This window comes from Clytia hemisphaerica, unplaced genomic scaffold (genome assembly GCF_902728285.1).
Source record: "Clytia hemisphaerica strain Z4C2 unplaced genomic scaffold, Clytia hemisphaerica genome assembly, whole genome shotgun sequence".
NCBI classification, from domain to species: domain Eukaryota; kingdom Metazoa; phylum Cnidaria; class Hydrozoa; order Leptothecata; family Clytiidae; genus Clytia; species Clytia hemisphaerica.
Genome location: NW_027103562.1, coordinates 2,728,312 through 2,746,000, shown reverse-complemented (window position 1 = coordinate 2,746,000; position 17,689 = coordinate 2,728,312). Strand labels below are relative to the sequence as shown.

The 17,689-nt window shown below is 35.3% G+C and overlaps 2 protein-coding genes across 2 annotated transcripts; both read left to right on the top strand.

Moving 5' to 3' along the window:
• The first annotated feature begins 3,398 nt into the window (after positions 1-3,398).
• Positions 3,399-14,972, top strand: LOC136800734 (G patch domain-containing protein 2-like). Its single transcript, XM_067057389.1, has 9 exons — positions 3,399-3,527; positions 4,484-4,697; positions 7,906-8,350; positions 8,737-8,838; positions 9,455-9,755; positions 10,005-10,124; positions 11,973-12,112; positions 12,840-12,937; positions 14,230-14,972. Exons 1-9 carry the CDS (start codon positions 3,477-3,479, stop codon positions 14,412-14,414), a joined length of 1,656 nt encoding a protein of 551 aa, XP_066913490.1. The 5' UTR covers positions 3,399-3,476; the 3' UTR covers positions 14,415-14,972.
• Positions 14,973-15,894: 922 nt separating this feature from the next.
• LOC136800735 (probable serine/threonine-protein kinase mps1) lies at positions 15,895-17,482 on the top strand. Its single transcript, XM_067057390.1, has one exon. It carries the CDS (start codon positions 15,981-15,983, stop codon positions 17,409-17,411), a length of 1,431 nt encoding a protein of 476 aa, XP_066913491.1. The 5' UTR covers positions 15,895-15,980; the 3' UTR covers positions 17,412-17,482.
• Positions 17,483-17,689: the final 207 nt, after the last annotated feature.

Sequence of the window (17,689 nt, the reverse complement as noted above, 5' to 3'; positions counted from 1 at the left end):
GATTTTTCTTCCTAAGTCTGTGACTATTGTTAGCTTACACTAGCTGTGATCAGAGAATTTCCAAGGTTCCTTAGATATTGTTTGTAAAATCTATACCAAGCAGAATACCTTAACATAGCATGTGGAACCTTATCTTTTTGGAAGTTTTCACCACGAAAGCTTACATCATCAACTATTGGAGTTTAATAGCGTCATTAGACTAGTAAACTAGTCGTTGAAAACAGACCTATTATACAAAAAATCAAGCTTCAAATAGAAGTTGCGTCTCTTTCCTGAATTTCAACGACTAGAAGCTACTTCCCTCAAAAAACGTTGTTTAATTTTACAACTTTTTTTAGGTTTTTGAGAATCCATCCAACTTTTTTGACTAAATAATATTTCATAGTAACATTGAACATGGGAACATATAAATAAATGAGCATTTCTAAAAACGCAATAAACAGAAAGAAAAATAAATGCAACCTCGCACGGGTCAGACATACAGAAATCTGTACGTCTCTCCTTACGATTTTAGATGAAGAAAAAAAGGCGTTGGAAGTAGCTTCTAGTCGGTTATTTTCCTTTTCCCTCACGCGCGCTGAATATTTAATTAGTGTTTACATTATTTGATTGACAGTTTTATTATAAGGTTATAAGTAATAACCGACTAGTTTACTAGTCTATAGCGTCATGTATTTATCCTTTTTCTTCTTTTAGTTTAGTAAACATCAAAAGAAATAAAAACCGGTAAAAATGGACTTGATTCGAAAGAAAGATGGGATCATGGCTCTTAAAATCACTGCAACTCTTTGTTTTGGACGCTTTTCTGGTCTTGTGAGTTATGGTTTAGGAGATGACCCACATCCAGCTAAAACTGTTGAAAAGACACGCGGATTTTTACCGATCACTGCACTTATCGGAAGCGCTTGCTCAATGTCAGTCATTTTCTTGTGTAAAAAGAAGCATCGACCTCGTGAGACCTTTTGGTTTTTAATGGGTACCATACCTCTTGGGATGGCACTTTCTCAACCCGTGATTGGCTACGTATTACGTGATGTTTCTGAAGCAGACTGGTATAAATTTAAAAGGTTGAGGTCATTGGTCGCATTTGGTGTTTTTGCCGTTTGTGCAATTAATATTGGTTATGATTGACTTCATATTACGTAGGCAGGGAGTTTTTTTTTGCGAACAAATTCTTACTGGTTTTTCAGTTTGGTGTCTTTCTTAAGGGGTTTTCTTATATGGAATGGAACTCGCTATTGATTCACATGGGCACCGTCAACGGGGTTCGGGGGGCGGCAGAGAAAGGCATTGACCCTCACTTTTTTGCAGACTTTTTTTAGAAACAATTTCTTCGTCAATTTCCCAACGCTATTTTGGCCGAAGTCCACGAATTCAGCAAAATCCATAGTAACAAATCTTACAAAAATCTTATTGAATCATCAAAAATATCCGTATACAGTGGGCTATCGCTAATTCGCACTTCTACCATTCGAATCTTTTTATTATTTGAACTACTTTAGGCGTACAAACTTTCGCGAGCAGAAACTTTCGCGATTTTCGCGAATTTTGGCCCATTTTGGCCCTTTTCGCGAAAGTAAATGTCTTTGAAAATTCTAGGAAGGGCCATTCGCGAAAGTTTATGCTCGCGAAAAATCCTTGACAAAATAGAAAATCTTTAAACTTTGAATAAAATAAAACTTTTATGGCACTTTTTAGCGTGCTAAAAGACTATTAAGTCAAAGGATAAATTTTCAAGCCAATTCAAGAAGGTTTATGCTCGCGAAAAATATTTTTCCGTTAAATTTGCGAAAGTAAATGTTGTGAATTTTGCGATTTTTCGTCCTCGCGAAAGTTTCTGCTCGCGAAAGTTTCTGCTCGCTAAAGTTTGTACGCCTAAAGTAATTCCCAGCCCCAATCAAAGGGAAATCCTCGTAAAATGCTTTTTATGATTCGAATCTTTCTGTAATTCGAACAAATAAAACATCCCGTTCGACTTCGAATTAACGGATAAATTCTGGATAAATTACCCTCGGTCAAATTTCGAAATATTTTAAATTTTACTCGTTGCACTCGAGTAAAACAAAATTTCAAAATTGACCTTGGGAAATTTATCGCGAATTTCCCTCATAACCTTGAGATTGTATATGTCCAGATATTTTGAACTATTTTTGCATATACATGTTTTTTTTAAATATCATAAGCAGATCTTTTTAAGAATTACTTTTTTTAGGTGAAGGGAATTATTTTGTATATACATATTTTACGTTTTATCTTTGGTCATGGTTGTACTTAAAAGTTTTCTAGGGCTTTGATAGCTTATTCAGGATCACTCCGGCTGGGGAACAATAGATGCCAATTTTCTCGTTTCTCAACACCCGAGAAACCATTCTCTAAAAGTTTAATGATGTTGACATGTGTTTTCACTAGCAAAAAAGAGTAGCACTCAGATTTATAACCAGGGGATAAAAAAAATTGTCTGATATGTTTTGTAAATTTTTTCAGTTTGCAGCTTTTGACACGGAGAGAGAATGATCTGATTTCTCTAGACAGGAAACTCGATAATACTAATATTTCGTCAAACAGTAGAAATCTTAATTAAAAGCTTCTTAAAAAGTTAAATTAACTTTAACCCCTTCAGTACCGCAATGATATGTATATTCGACATGAGTTCTATTTAAGCTCATTTTGCAAAACAAGAAAGAACGAGATAATATTCGGTAGTTAAAGTGGGGGGCGTACGGTTTTTCGGTATTGCGGAAATCGACCCTTTTTTCTTCGGAAATTCGGAAATCAGGCAAAATTCCTTCGGTATTTCGGAATTCTAAAATTGTTTCGGTATCGGAAATCCATGAATTTTAGCTTCGAAATTTCGGTATTGTAAAGTTTTTATCCCTTTTTTTCGGAATTTTGGGAAATTTGATGAAAAATTAGTCAAAACGAGGAAAAATACCCAAAAAATTGGTATCGGAATTGCAAGTATTTTTTTACGGAATTTCGGAAATTTTGGCAAAATTGTCCGGTATTTCGGAAATCGCAAACCCCGTACGCCCCCCCTGTTAAAGGGTTAAGTTTTAGAGAATAAAATCTGCGGATTGCATATTTCTCTCTATCTATATCTCTCTCTTCTCTTTCCCCTTTCTCTTTAAATGTGTTATTATGAGTTATAAAGTTATATTTTGTATTACATTACAGTTACGTATAACCAAGAGTTATGTAATGCGCTCATAACTTTTTAAAAATCAAGTCCCTCACGCGTTCTTTTCTTGTTTTTATAACGCGGTTGCATGCTCGTTCGAAACGGAGAATTAAACTAGACTAGAGTATATTTAATTTCGATTGAAGTTCTTTTATTTAACTTTTGTTTTCATTGTTATTATTCGACTAGTTTTTTGTTGGCCAAGTTTAAGAGTAGATAAAACCTTTGACAAGTGATGTCGTTGAGGTGGAGTTAAGTTAGCCTTCCAGGTGAAGACAGACCGGGTCCCCTTCATTTTATGATGAAAGTTAAAAAGAAATATATTCTTGACAAATCTTCAAAAATTGAGGTAAATTTTACTTTTTACTTTAAGTTCAAATTTCTACTTAACATCAATAGTAGGGGGAAATTTGTAAAATCGCTCGATTTTTTTAGTCAAAGCACTTGTTATACATTTTTGGAAAGCTAAGGGATAGGGGAATCAAAATAACGTGGGTGCCACTTTTTTTTTCGGACACTTTGGTGTGATTTTCGGACAAATACGACGGTCTCAGGCAAAAATCATAGGGTGAAATATTAATGAAAATTTTAGCTTGAGCAAACGGAGACCTGTTTTATATTTTTAGAAAGCTCTCAAAAAATTAAGATTAGTGATATATTGCGAGTATAGGTGATTTCAGTACCTAACTCGAGATATTGAGCTTCCAAAAGCGCAAAAATTGAACAAAACAGCTGTTTCTGGCTGAAAAACACTGAAAACACTGTTTTTAAGGGTTAATATCTCGAGTTAGGTACCGAAATCACCGAGACCGTCGTATTTGTCCGAAAATCACACCAAAGTGTCCGAAAAAAAAATTGGCATCTAAGTTATTTTGATTCCCCTACCCCTTAGCTTTCCAAAAATGTATAAAAAGTGCTTTGACTAAAAAAATCGGGCGACCTAAAAAAAAACGAACAAATTTCCCCCAACTACAATTACCGTTAGTTCTTTGACAAGCTAACATAAGGTCAGACTAGAAAGTAACGAGTAAAACTATGCCCATATTATTTTGATTGCTAAATGTTTTTTGTAGGAAAACGATTTATAAGAACTTTTTAAAATAAACTGAAATAGTCAAAATTTGAAATAAAAAACTATCATTTGCCTAAGTAGGGAGGGTTATACGTTAAATCTAAAGGCTTAGAATGCAGACTTGCTATTGTAACGATTGCGATATTTTTTCCAATCTATCCTCAAACCCCGTACTATTTGAGTACAAACAGGTTATAACGTATCCACTGAAAACTTTCCCTTTTATCTTTAAGGTGTATAAAATAACAAGAAAAATAAAAATGCAGGACATGCTACACGAGTTGGAAAATATAGAGCACGATGGCGACGATGCGTCGGCTGCGACTCCAAAAGGGGCCAAGATGGACGACCTTTTACAAGAAATGAAACGATTGTCGGCAAAGTATAAAGAGGATGATGAGCTTGAAAGCTCCAATAAAGAAGAATATGAATACCCATCCGTCACTAGTAAGTCAGCTTCTTTATAATACACTCTTTTTTGTAAGCATAACGTTTATAAGCATACTTATACTTAGGCTCAAACTCGGTAAAAAATAAGTATAATGCTAAGCATACATCCAAGCTTAAATGCAAAAAAACTTGTACATCTGACCTTTTAAGAAAATCAACAACTCGAAGTCTAAGCATATAAAAAAGCATAAATTAAGGCTGAAAGAGAGATTTTGTTAAGCATACTGAGCCTCGACCCGATTTCCCCGTATGCTTATAAAAAAAGAGTGTATACTCATAGAATGCACCCCCCCCTCCCCCAGAGCTTAGGGTTTTTTTCTTGTTTGAGAGCATTTTTTTCCAAAGTAGCGAGTAATTGAACGGACTGAGCTGATATTTTGAATGATTATTGGCCCAGCGCTAGCGAAGGGGCCTTTCAAGATGAAGTTTCCGTGTGTCTGTCCTGTCCTGTCTGTCCGCAGTCCGTGCCGTGTTCTGTTTTTCTGTCCTCTCTCACTCCTTTCCGTGCCATGGTTGCTCTTTTGGTGCGATTCAATCGGGGCGTTCGCATAAAATTTAATCGATTTGCTCGGGTCGTCTTAGGCTGCGTGCTGTAAAGAATATCGATTCTACTGCAGCTGTGGGTTTATTTGCTCCGAACGGAATCCAAGATGACGCCTGAGAATCACGTTTTGGTTGTCGGTCAATGTTTTGATTTCTTTTTATGGATCTTGAGACTTATAAAGGAAAGTTTACTGTTTCAAATGTTTTTCAATTAGTTAAGTGTAGCTCTGACTTGCACCCAAAGAAGTGGATGCTCATACTTATTGACCTAAAAGCTTATAAAAGACTATTTTTAAAGTTGCATTTTTTACACTGATTTTGCTTGAGGGTTTTCATCGATGTTTTCTCATTATTGTTCAAAATGAAGGTTCAAACACCAACCAGATTATTACAGGTGTGTTCTCTTATGTAATGTTTACTACTCTCTTGCTATCTCCTTGACGATTAAGAGGAATCAGGCATTTTATCAGAATAATTATAATTTAACATGTTAGAAATGTGTGTTCAGGCTTTTATATTCGACAAAAAGATTTATTCAAACAGCAAGAGGTTGACTAGACTAGTCTCTATTTGTATTGTTGGATATTTTGATACTTTTCTTGCATAAAATTATGGTGAAATTTTATATTTGTTGAGCTTTTTTAAAGGAGTCTCGATCATGCTCAGTTTTATTTAGTTTACATCAGTACATACCAGTACATAGTGGACAGAGGGGTATCAAGCCCCCCCCTTAAAATGGCACTCCCCTCTTTTAGCTCAACCCACCTCTTAAAAATGAAAATTCCTCAACCCCCCTCTTTTTATTCAACCCCCCTCTTTTTCCCCGGTTTAAGTTCAGCCGCCCCCTCTTTTTTTAACTTTTGCTTCTTGTTTTCTATTTTTTTGTGAAATAAGTGGTGGAAAAACAAAAGCAGCTGTCTTGCAAAGGTTGAAAAAGCAACATACTCCATCAAGAGTTGTAGAAACAGAGTTTTTGCTTCATTCAAATGAATGGAAATATAATATTTTCAAAGGTTGCTGCACTAAAATTGTCGATTAAATTCCACTTAAACTTTAACAACAGGAAATGTTCGACAAATTCGACCAAAACTCTGTTCAACAAAGTTTGACAACAAGAAATGTTTGACAAATTCGACAAAAATTCCGTTCAACAAAGTTGAAAACAAAACAAATTCTTTCAACGGTCACACTCTTTAAGAGAAAACGCAAGTTCCGAAATATGGTTTTTATTTTAGTAAGTGGGGACAGCGATAGATTCAAATTTCCCACTAATTTTTTTTGTACAATATACCGTGAAGTCGGGTAACTTGACCTGTCTGGTCCTTAAAATACAAAGTGAAATCAAAACAAATGGTAGAGTAGAGCTGCGAGCGAAGCTGCGTAGTTCATTTGTTTTGAAATTTTGCTGCTTTGATTGGTCAGTCATTTGAGGGCTATGCATGTTAGCCTTCACTGATGCAAGTTACCCGATCTCACGGTAGGGGTAGAAGTTTTTAATTTCAAGTTTTTGCAGCGGCTTGGTAGTACATGCCGGGCTCAGAATCACTGACAAATAACTTTGGTGGTTCGAGCCGGTCTCAATCTACTGTTTTGAAAAAGTTGTCGCAAGGTATTTTGCTTTGAGCATTCTCCATGCTACTTGTATCGCGGTTTTGTCTGATTTTGCAAGTTTCTTTTGCCTGTTTCTCCTGGTAAAATTGAATTAAAAAGCTCAAATTTTGTACACAATTTCAGCATATCATAATGATTAAAAAAATAGACAATAGGGACATTTTAGATACATTTATCTATTCAAATTAAGCCATTTCAGTCCAAAACTGTCAAAAGGGCTGATCGGCGCCACCCTGTCAGACACCATCTTGAAATAGCCTCATTTTGGGAAAAACACTTACTGAATTATGATCTGCATCTGAAAGTGAGTCACTGTACAAAATTTCAGCCAATAACTCCAAATTGCTCAGTTTTTATGGACATTTTTATATACAAATTTTGCATTTTTTGAGTGCTGCTGAGGCTGCAGCTGCTGTGGTTGCAGGAAAAAATTTTCGAGGCTGGTTTCATTTTAATTTCACTTTTTATCATTTGTTTTTGCTCCTTTTAGTTAGAGCTTTAACAAAATCATGTTTGTTAAAGATTTTTCAAAAGTTTTATTTTTACATAAATAAAAAGTGTTACCGTTTCATGTCAGACACATGTTTCATATCAGTTTGTTATATTGTGCTAATAGAAGCAAAAAAATGTTTTTCTCTTCCTCTTTCTGACCAATCTTGCTCCACATTCGTGCCAATTCAATATAAAAAAGCTTGTAAATTAAAATTGACGAGTAAGCAAACTTTATCACTCTTATTTAGAAACAAAACTTTTAATGCTGGGCCTTCATGCCCTTGGGCTTCTTGTTTCTCTTTAACCTCTATAACTTGAACAAGTTTTCTGGTCCCTTCAGTTATGAATGCCTTCGAAATCTTTATAGCTCTAGATTTCATTAACTCGAACAAATTTGTGTTCCGCGCGCGCGTGTTCGATTCACGGGGACATCACTATAACAAGTCCAATTCATATTTTCAAACTATTTTGCATTTCTATCGATACCTGTTAGAGTTATGGTGTGAATGCATTCACTTTTTTCGTTTTCTTTTAAATAACTTATCTTTTCTTACATTAGGTACAAAGAAGGCAGCTCGTAAACGACAAAAACGTCGTAAGCAAAACAACCGGAACCGAAAAAGGCGTTTAAAGAACCAAGCCGATTACGAACTAGCTAGTAGTTCTTTTACAGACTGTACCGATGAAGATATCATAAAAGACTATATAGAAAACATTACTACAAATCTCAGCGATTCTGAAGTTGAGGTCACTTTACGGAAAGGCATGTTCTTGGCGCGTCGTGATTTAAAAGCACATAGTAATATTTCAGATCGCTTGAGTCCGGATGTGTACGAGGAAACAGATTCGTTAAGCGAGTCATTACTGTTGACGCAATCTCGTAAAAAACGTCGTAAATATAAAAAGCATAGTTTCGAAGATTTCGGTGGAGGACTTTCGACTAACACTGTTACACTGCATCAGAAGTTTTTAATACAAAAGTGTCTCAAGCAACAATACTCAAAGTACGTTTTTCACATTCAATGAATTTAAAAAGTTAATACTGTTGCCGCTCTCTAATCCGACGTTCTACTATTTGATACGCTTCATTATTCGATAATATTGAAAGTCGCCGTCAACAAGAAACCCTCATAAACGACGCTCTAGTATTTGATACACCCTCTTATTCGATGAAAATCCTATTTCCCTTGAAAATCGAATTAGAGAGAGAGAGTGAACTGAAGTCTTGTCTTGAATTTTGAATTAGGAATTAGGCATGTGACATTTATACAAGGCTACCTTTAAAATCAAGTTGTTAAGCTCAGTTCATTTCTTAAAGCGCCGTACAGAACTTCATAAAGAGTCACTCTCACCGTGGTTGATTGTAAAAATATGTTCTTTTTATTTTCAGAAACCTGGAACGAGTAAAGATCGATCACACTTCGATGGTCTTAGATGAAGATATAGATGAGCAACAAAACCAGCAAGACCAATCACAAATCTCCGATAACAGGTAACTTGCGCTAATTCCTCTCTGTTTTCTTTTCCAACTCTGCAAAACTCCTTTTAGTTTATGTTAATTCAATCTCACACCCGTCAAAGAGTTGCCTATACTGTACTAGACGTCACCGGCGTTTTTTTAACGTCTATTTCACTGTGCGACTTTTTCGAATGTTTAGAGCCCGGGTTTTCGGGCTCTAAACATTCGATTTTTTTACGTCACTTATAGCTTTCGAAGCTCCTGCAGTAGTAAAAAAATCGAATTTGCGTCAAAGCACTTGAAAGGCTTCTATTTTTCAAAAATCGAAATTTTTGGTGAGGTGCCCGCTAATCAGAGAGCTCTCTGTAGAGAATGATTGACCTACCATAAAATCGGCGGGATGATCAGCAAACGGACTTGTCTTACCATTTTTTTAAACAAATTTTTCAAAATTATATTTCTTCTCAAATTGGGATGCTTCGGTATATTTGAATAGGGATTAAATTTCGGGTTGATTTTCTAGAGGACCTGGCACTCGTGGCTTGTACTGAAAGTCGTAGATTTGTGTTTATTTTACTGAATTTTGCAGAGACCCGTTTTAGAATTATCGTTGACGAATCAAATGTGTTACTTGCAACATTCTCTTTAGCGAGTCATCATCGAATTCGCACTTGGGTTCAGATGCTGACGACGAGGGCGGAGAAAGTTGTTGGGAGGGGCCCGCCACTCGTGCATCCGCCATACAAAAAGTCATCCCCTGGTGGGAAGAAGAAAACGAAAGTGAAAGTGGTCTCAATAATCAAGTAGGAATGGATTTTCTTAACGGTGTCAGTGTTGGTGGTTGTGGCGATATAGAGGAGGAGTTGAGACATGAAATGGATTTGAGTCTTGTCAGGAATACCGAGAATCGACCGGATCTGAAGACGAGATTGAAACAATATGAAAATGACGTGAGTTAAAATGTTTTCCAATTTAATGCTCTTTGTAATGTAAGGCTCTTTTTCAGTCTGATAACAAATTGAGAACAATAGGTGAATTCTAATCACCTGATTATCTATTCCCGAGCGGTACCTCCGGAATAAAAATTCTCTCAATTCTAAATATTCTATTTTTAATGGTCTAGTCTAAACGATGGCACCGTTTACTGTGTAACCTAAGTACAACAACTAAATCATTTTTTTTATTTCGCTTCTATTCAGATGTTTTGCGAATCGGGCTGGTTTGCAGCGTATGCCAATCACAAGATACGTAAATTCATCTTGAATCGAGATACGAACGAGTTGACGTTATATCCTTCGTGTAAAAGAGAACAAGAACAGGTTTGTATACTCGAGTTTTCTAGGAGCAAATAATCCCTTTTCGTAATGCATGAAATCGTTGCTGACCTCGTTTTTAAAGTCTTGTGATCGTTTGCGCCTTAACGCCGGTCTCCACTTGCGTGCGTTGCGATCGCACTTTTTGGCTTGAATTCATTTTTGCTTGGAAAAAGATTTGTCATAAAAATGTAGCGCGCTCGAAAAATTCGTCAGATCGCGCCAATGGAGCTACTTCATTTTTCTTTTGACCAATAGCGTGGAAGCTTTGCTCGAAAAAGTGCGATCAAAGTGCGCGCAAGTTGAGACCGGCCTTTAAAGACTTCAGCGAATCTATGTATGTTTGTTTTCTGTGACGGGGACGGTTTGATTTGTCTAAATCCTGATCAGCTGAGAACCGAATCAGCACTTTGCCGTCCTCTAAAACTTCTGGTTCCTCTAAATTGCTTCAGTCACTCCGCCGCCCTCAAAAGTACAAATACATAAACTTGCTTTTATCGAAATTGATGACGGTCTTTTGGTGCTTTAAAAGGAAGACTGCAATGATTTTGACATAGCTCGAAAAGAGTATTTTTTACGACAAATTAGGGCGGAGTCGATATTACTTGCCATACTATGTATCATTTCTCAAAGAGTTACTTTTGAACATTTTGATGTTCTTTTCCTGGACACTGGTTTTACACCTCTCCCACAAACTTTTTCATGTATCCCAAGATATTTAACGCTTTTTGAGGCATACCTCAAACATCGTACTTAACATTTCAAGTTCTTCCTAAATCAATTACATCAATAATGGTAATGGCAGATTGCTCCACTCAGAGAGAGTAGAGCCAGAAATTAAATCAAAAAATTTTATTTCGTCCTAAGTCATACTTTAATGAAATCGAATCGATATTACGATTTTTGGACCTACCCCGGTGGGGTGGAGGTCCTATAAATTAACCCATGTTCGTTCGTTCGTTAGTTAGTTAGTTAGTGTGTTAGTTACCAGCTTTTCTCGAGATTGGCTCATTAGTTTTTTCTGATTTTTGGCACAAAGGTGCATGACCATAAACCCTCGAATGTGACGGAGGCCGATTTTCAAAAAAAAAAATTTTTGGGCAAATTTGGGCCAAAAAACGGCTTAAAAACGGGTTTTTTGGACTTTGTGAAAAATTGGATCATTAATATTTTCTGATTTTTAGCATGAAAGTAGGGTACAATCATAGTTAAAGGATGGCTCAAGCAGATTTTTGCGAAAAAATTTTTTTGGCTCAAAAATCGCATTTTTATCTATAAGAACCACTTTTAATAAGAATACATCAATGTTCTTAGCCATATTGTTATTATTATTTTTATTAGTTTTTTTTACGATGAAAATGTCACGGTGGAGGGTAATGATTTGAGTTTTCTGTAAACACTTATTATTTTTTTGGCTGAAAAACGAATCTTTATCTATAAGAATCACTATTTATGAGCATATATCAATGTTATTAGCCAAATTGTTTTTTTATTATTATTTTTTCTAACAGAAGAAAATGTCACGGTAGAGTGCGACGGTTTGAGTTTTCTGGAAACCTTATTTATTAAGCTGTACATTTTTCTGATAGTGGTTTTTATAAAGAAAAGCGCTTAATAGCTTTTTTATTTATTTTTCAAAAATCTTTTTCAATAGTGTTGATAGTTTCTCTCAATAGATATGCTTTCATTTTCTTTATTTTTTTGTATTTTGACCAGTTATGTCTTATGTGTTTCATTGTTTCAATGTTCACTGATTAGTTTGATAACCGGGTAGGTCCATAAAAGTATCGCTTGTTCCTGATTTGTAGTAGTTGTACTTCTTGAGATTTCTATTAGCTTTATTTTTTCTTGCAGGTTGAACAACTATCAATGCTGTACAATTTGCAACATTCCATCGAACGGAAAAACCACGTGGCCTTAACCAAAACACTCTTCAGCAAAGAAGCAGACCAAGACGCCCTCAAAACATTTCTCGGGAACATCGTAAGGCTAAAGTGAGTGTAAAATGTATTATGAAATTTAGGCTTGAAATATCGACTAAGAAACAATGTTTTTACTTTGGACAATGGGCCTTTCAATTTTATATCCATACAGGAAGTAGACGAATATTTCCAGAGGTTAATTCTAGGAGAATTTCCAGGGGATCTAAATAAGTGTTTTGTTTCATATTTCAAGGAGGTAAAAAGTTTAAGATTTCCAGTGGGGGTAAAAACTTATTTTAGTTTGTCACTTAAAGGTTTGAAAAGGTTCTCCCCCTGAATGGAAATGTAATGTAACCCAATGGTTATTAGGAAAATAAAAATACTTTTCTCTCCTTGTGAAAGTTATGTTTTTCCACCCATTCCATGTCTATCCAAAAGCTGTTTTAAATCTTGCTTTACCTACAGAATGATCTTTTTTGTAATGTTGAAATACATAATCAGTTCGTAACATAACAGATCGGTCAGGAAAAAAAGATGAGGGGACTGTGATGAATTTTAATGATTTTTTCTTCTCGGCGCACGGCACTTTTATCCTGCCTCTAAAACAAACGTAACAAATTCCTGCCGCTTGATTATACTTAAGAGGAAATACCTTGAATTTGATTTGGTTGTAGCTGGTTGTAGACATGTTGCATACTTGTATCATGCTTGTCATGCTTGTTTCCTGACAGGTTGACAAAAATTTCCCATACTGTATGTGACAAATAATAATTATTTCTTTCTTTCAACACACAAACAGGCGCCGTAAGATTCATCGATCAACTCAATTACAATGGAACAACAAACGAAGAAAGGTCATCAGTCAGAATTCGTTCAATGATACAAACCTACCAGCATGTAAGTCTAAACTAAAATCTCTTCCAGTCTTGCAAATTTTTGGTTTCCATTTAATGTACACGGAAAAATCAAATTGAAAAGTTTAATTATTTCACGTTAATGAATACACATGTTTCCTATTAGCAGATTCATGCAAAAGTCACGCAAAAACGTCGAGTAAACAAACTTTTGATTGGCGGAGGCATCCAAAGATTACCTCATACTCTGGACATTTTGAAAAATATGCTTGTATGTGCAATATTTCAGCCAATCAGAGACGTTTTTCGTGACTTTTTTACATGAATCTGCTAATAGGAAATACGTGTTGTCATCATTTATGCTTCAAGTTTCTTCTCGCACGATTCGTAAAGTAGATATCTGAAAAAGCCCCCATAACTCATCGGGATATAAGCATATGGATGAAATTGTGATTTTTCTGTGGTGTGGGTATGGACTGAAAGAAGGTAATAACAACATCGTCCCTGTATATACCTGGCTTTGTTTACTTTACTGATGAACGCGAGAAAATATCTGGCGTTATCATTCCGGTCTTCTTCATTATTCTCAATTAAGGGACTCTGACCATAGTAAATTTTCATAATTATCATTTACAAAATATAGATTTCTGTCTGATGTAGCCAAAAAACTATGGCATGTTATACATTTTCTGTTAGGCCAACTATTCCTGAATCTGTAAATTAAAACATTACAGTGAAAAAAATTGATGAAGAAGAAAATGAAGACTTTCGCGAAGAACAGTATTTCAACTTTGAAGAGCTTATTTTCGGTGAAGAAAAAAAACATTTTGAAAATTTGTTTGCGGTAGATGGTGTATCCTTTACCGAACTAAAAATAGATTTTAGGAAAATTTTTCTAAAAGCTTATTTTTCTCAAAACCTTGAAAATAGTGCTTTTTGACCAATTTTTCATCCGAGATTTTCATAGAAAAACAAACTTTTAACATAACTTTTGATGCATTAATTTAGAAAATTTTTCCAAAAAATTTTAAATAGTTCAATTCTTTGCGGACAGTTTGAAAAAACTTCGAAACAAAAAGGTTAATTACCCATTAAAACTTAGCACCTTTTATAAAAGAACGTCTTTTTAAATATCATAGCGTCATTTTTGCAATTAAATTCTTAATTACTCTTAAGGGATTTGATTAAAAAGCAATCAGAAGCAATTTATAAAGACAATTCTTTGCTAAAAGTGTTAAAGAACCTAAAACATAACTTTTATGTCCAAATACTAAAATCAATTTTTCGACTATGGTTAGAGCCCTTAAGTGATTTATTTCTATTTCATTTATGAAGCGTTCAACGCCGAATTGAACGATATACCCATCCCAAACAGCAACGTTGGTAACCAGATGTTGCGTGGAATGGGCTGGAAACCTGGACAAGGATTGGGTAAAGACAACACTGGACAAGTATTTCCCGTCAAAGCAACAAAAAGGCCCAGGAATCTTGGTTTCGGACACCCAAGTGGAATGACGTGATATTCGAACGCAAGAGGTTTATATTATTCAATATTGTTATTTAAATTCATTTTTTTCATCTCTAGCTTTAATTCTCTAAAAATTTAAAAGATCTTTTGAATGTTTTTCCTCGGCTGATTCTTCTTCGTAAAATGTCTCTTTTGATTGATTGATTTTGATTTTGATTTTGATTTTGATTGATTGATTGATTGATTGATTGATTGATTGATTGATTGATTGATTGATTGATTGATTGATTTTCTGCTTTCTCGTTTTCCACAGTGTTATAGCTTTTTGTCTTTAGGTATTGCCGCACAGTTAAGGCTTCTAGCTTGAATTTCTTCAAACCGTGATACTAAGCGTCAAATAAAGACATACAGTATTTTAAATGACTATGCTGCAGATATTCTGTGCAGCTTTGTCAAAAAATGGTTGCTATACTGGTTCCCTGTGTGGATGTACCCTGCACTACGTTGTCCTTTTTTCCAAATATCACTGTTAATAGGATGTTTTAATTTATATATCAGTTTTATTTTTTCACATTTTATGCGGTGAAATTGACAATATACAGTCTGTGTCAGACAAGCGTACGTTAGTTAAGTTTTTTATAGGTATTGCTAAAAATTTTGAAAAAGGAAATTATTAAACGCCATTTCACGAGATGAAATGATTCGCTTTTTCACTATTGTTTCATCAGACATTTAAGAAAGCTTTGCTCGAGCGCAAAATATAAATATATTGAAACCCATTGCTGCCCAAATAACACAGCACCCATTTTTGCCTAAGAAACGCCAATCCAATATACACGCGTGTATGTGCATGTTAAGTTGAAAGGAAAACATTTTTTTTTTAATTTCGATTTTTAAATGTCATTTACATCTTGATAATATATTATTTCATTGCATTTGTTTTTACCTAGAAATACATTTTAGACATTTTTCACTTGTAATATAGTTAGTTTAGTTAAGACTTCAACAAATATTTAACTTAAAAAATTGACCTTTTCCAGAATATTTCCTAAATATATTTGACCTCCTTGGAGTTAAGTTCGCTGCGGTTTATAGGGGGAGGAGCAAACGGAATGTTTCGGCAAACACTTTCCTTTAATTAACTTTTTGCAACCAGCTTCAAGAAGAATAGGTTTCTATTGTTCTATGCATGATTGAACATAATTATCAATGCACCAACGACTCAAAAAGATTTTCTGTATATTCTGAACAGAGTAAAAATTGAAAAGGAAAAATCTAAGGAGCTAGGAACCTTGCACGCGTTTGATTTTTCAATAGTTTTGTTTATGCTTTTTGATTTTTCAGTTTACATACAAACATACTGTTTGATTTCTGTTGCGTTTTGTTTTTTCTAAAGATTTTTATTTTTTAAACCGCCTTCTCACAGAAAAACATAACAAATAATATTTATAATTTTCTTTCTGCACAGTTCATGGATAACTCTGATCTTGCAATCTCTTGGAAATTGTGGATTGTGAAAATTGAACAGTAATGGACTATTGATTTATTTGAACAACAATGCTATTGTTGGTATATTTTCTTTGGTAATGCGAAGAATAATACCTTCTCCAATCACCAAATGGAGGAGTTACTTGGTAACACCTTATATGATGACAGTGATGATTTCCTCTGCAAATCTCTTGGCAATGCTGCAAATGCTTTAGAACTAGATTTCAGTGATAACAATAATTGCAGTAAAGTGAACGATAATGACTTGTTACCAGAATCGTCATTCCTTTTACCAACACATAACGAAAATACTAATGCGATTGGAAATGTTGATTCACCGAATTTGGATTTCCTAAAACTCGGCTCACCAGATTTAGAACAGATTTTTATGAACATTGAAAACGAGAATGTGGATTTGCATGAAGCGTTATCTGATGATGTTGGTGTCGTACCGTCAATTAACACGACAAGTAAGCCATCTTCTGACTCTACTACATTTAGTATCGAGGATGACCTTATTGTCACCGAAAACGACTTTACAAATGCACTACAACAACTTCACGACAAACAAACGCACTCGCTTAACCCACTAGACCTTCTTGATATTCCTATCAAGGAAGAACCGATAGATTGCCTTATAATAGATAGTAAACCAGACAATAGATATAACAAGATTCCTTCCGCGACACCACCCTTGCAACATCACACAACACAACCTCAGCGATCTAGAAAACAATACGGTGTTAAATTGAAACCACAGAAAGTTGTCAACCAGCCTCATCATCAACAAAACCATAGCAACAATGCAAATAGCAAATATGGTAGCCACGCAACTAAACGAAATCGCCACGATGCCATTCAGCAACAGAGTAGACAACAGACTCAACAACAACAACCCCAGTTAAGCAACCACCAAATCAACACTAATGAAAAGATACTTCAACAACACCTTTCAGAGCAAATCGTCTTGAACAATCAGGCGCTCCTACAACATGAACAACAAGAGATAGCGCTCTTACAACAAGCGATCGACTTTCATCAAAAACAACAACAGCGAGTCATCGCAACACCTACAACAGTTTCGCAACACCATCAAAACATTAGCCAAATACAACAGAAAATCCTTGAGCAGCATCTAATACAAAACTCAAGATTCTCACCACAGCCACAACCACCACAATTAAATCTTAGAAACACACTATCACACAACACCAACGGCGGCGCTTATAACCAGCGGTTAAACGATGTGTTAACTACATCAGGAATCGACGAGCAAACTCTCAAGATGTTTGTAGAGAATCCACACTTAGCTCCCGTCAACCTTGAAATTCAAGACCTCATTAAACGAGAACGTAAAAAATTACGGAACCGTGTCGCGTCTTCCAAATGCCGTAAACGTAAGCTTGAACGTGAAGGAAAACTTGAAGATAAAGTGAAGATTCTGAAAGAGAAGAATATAGAATTAAATGCGGTTGCCAATGCACTTAAGCAACAAATTTGTGATTTGAAACAACGCGTTATGGATCATGTCAGTGAAGGATGTCATATTATTCTACCGTAGAACTTTATTATAAATGGCTTTATCGGCTACGTAGGAGGGGCGTAGGAGTTGACTTACAAAGTTGTTCGTGATCAAAACAAGCTCATTTATATTGTTTGGACGGTTTTAGCTTCCGGCCTGCTCAGAATGTAAGAGTCTAGCCTTGAAATGAATTGTGTTAGCTTAGAGCTGGATTTGGTTAGGGAAGAAGCTTTGGCGGCTGAAAGTCCATTTAATTTCATGTATTCTCCAAATTCATTCTATACTTCATGCCTGAATGCTAACTGCCTAATTAAAAT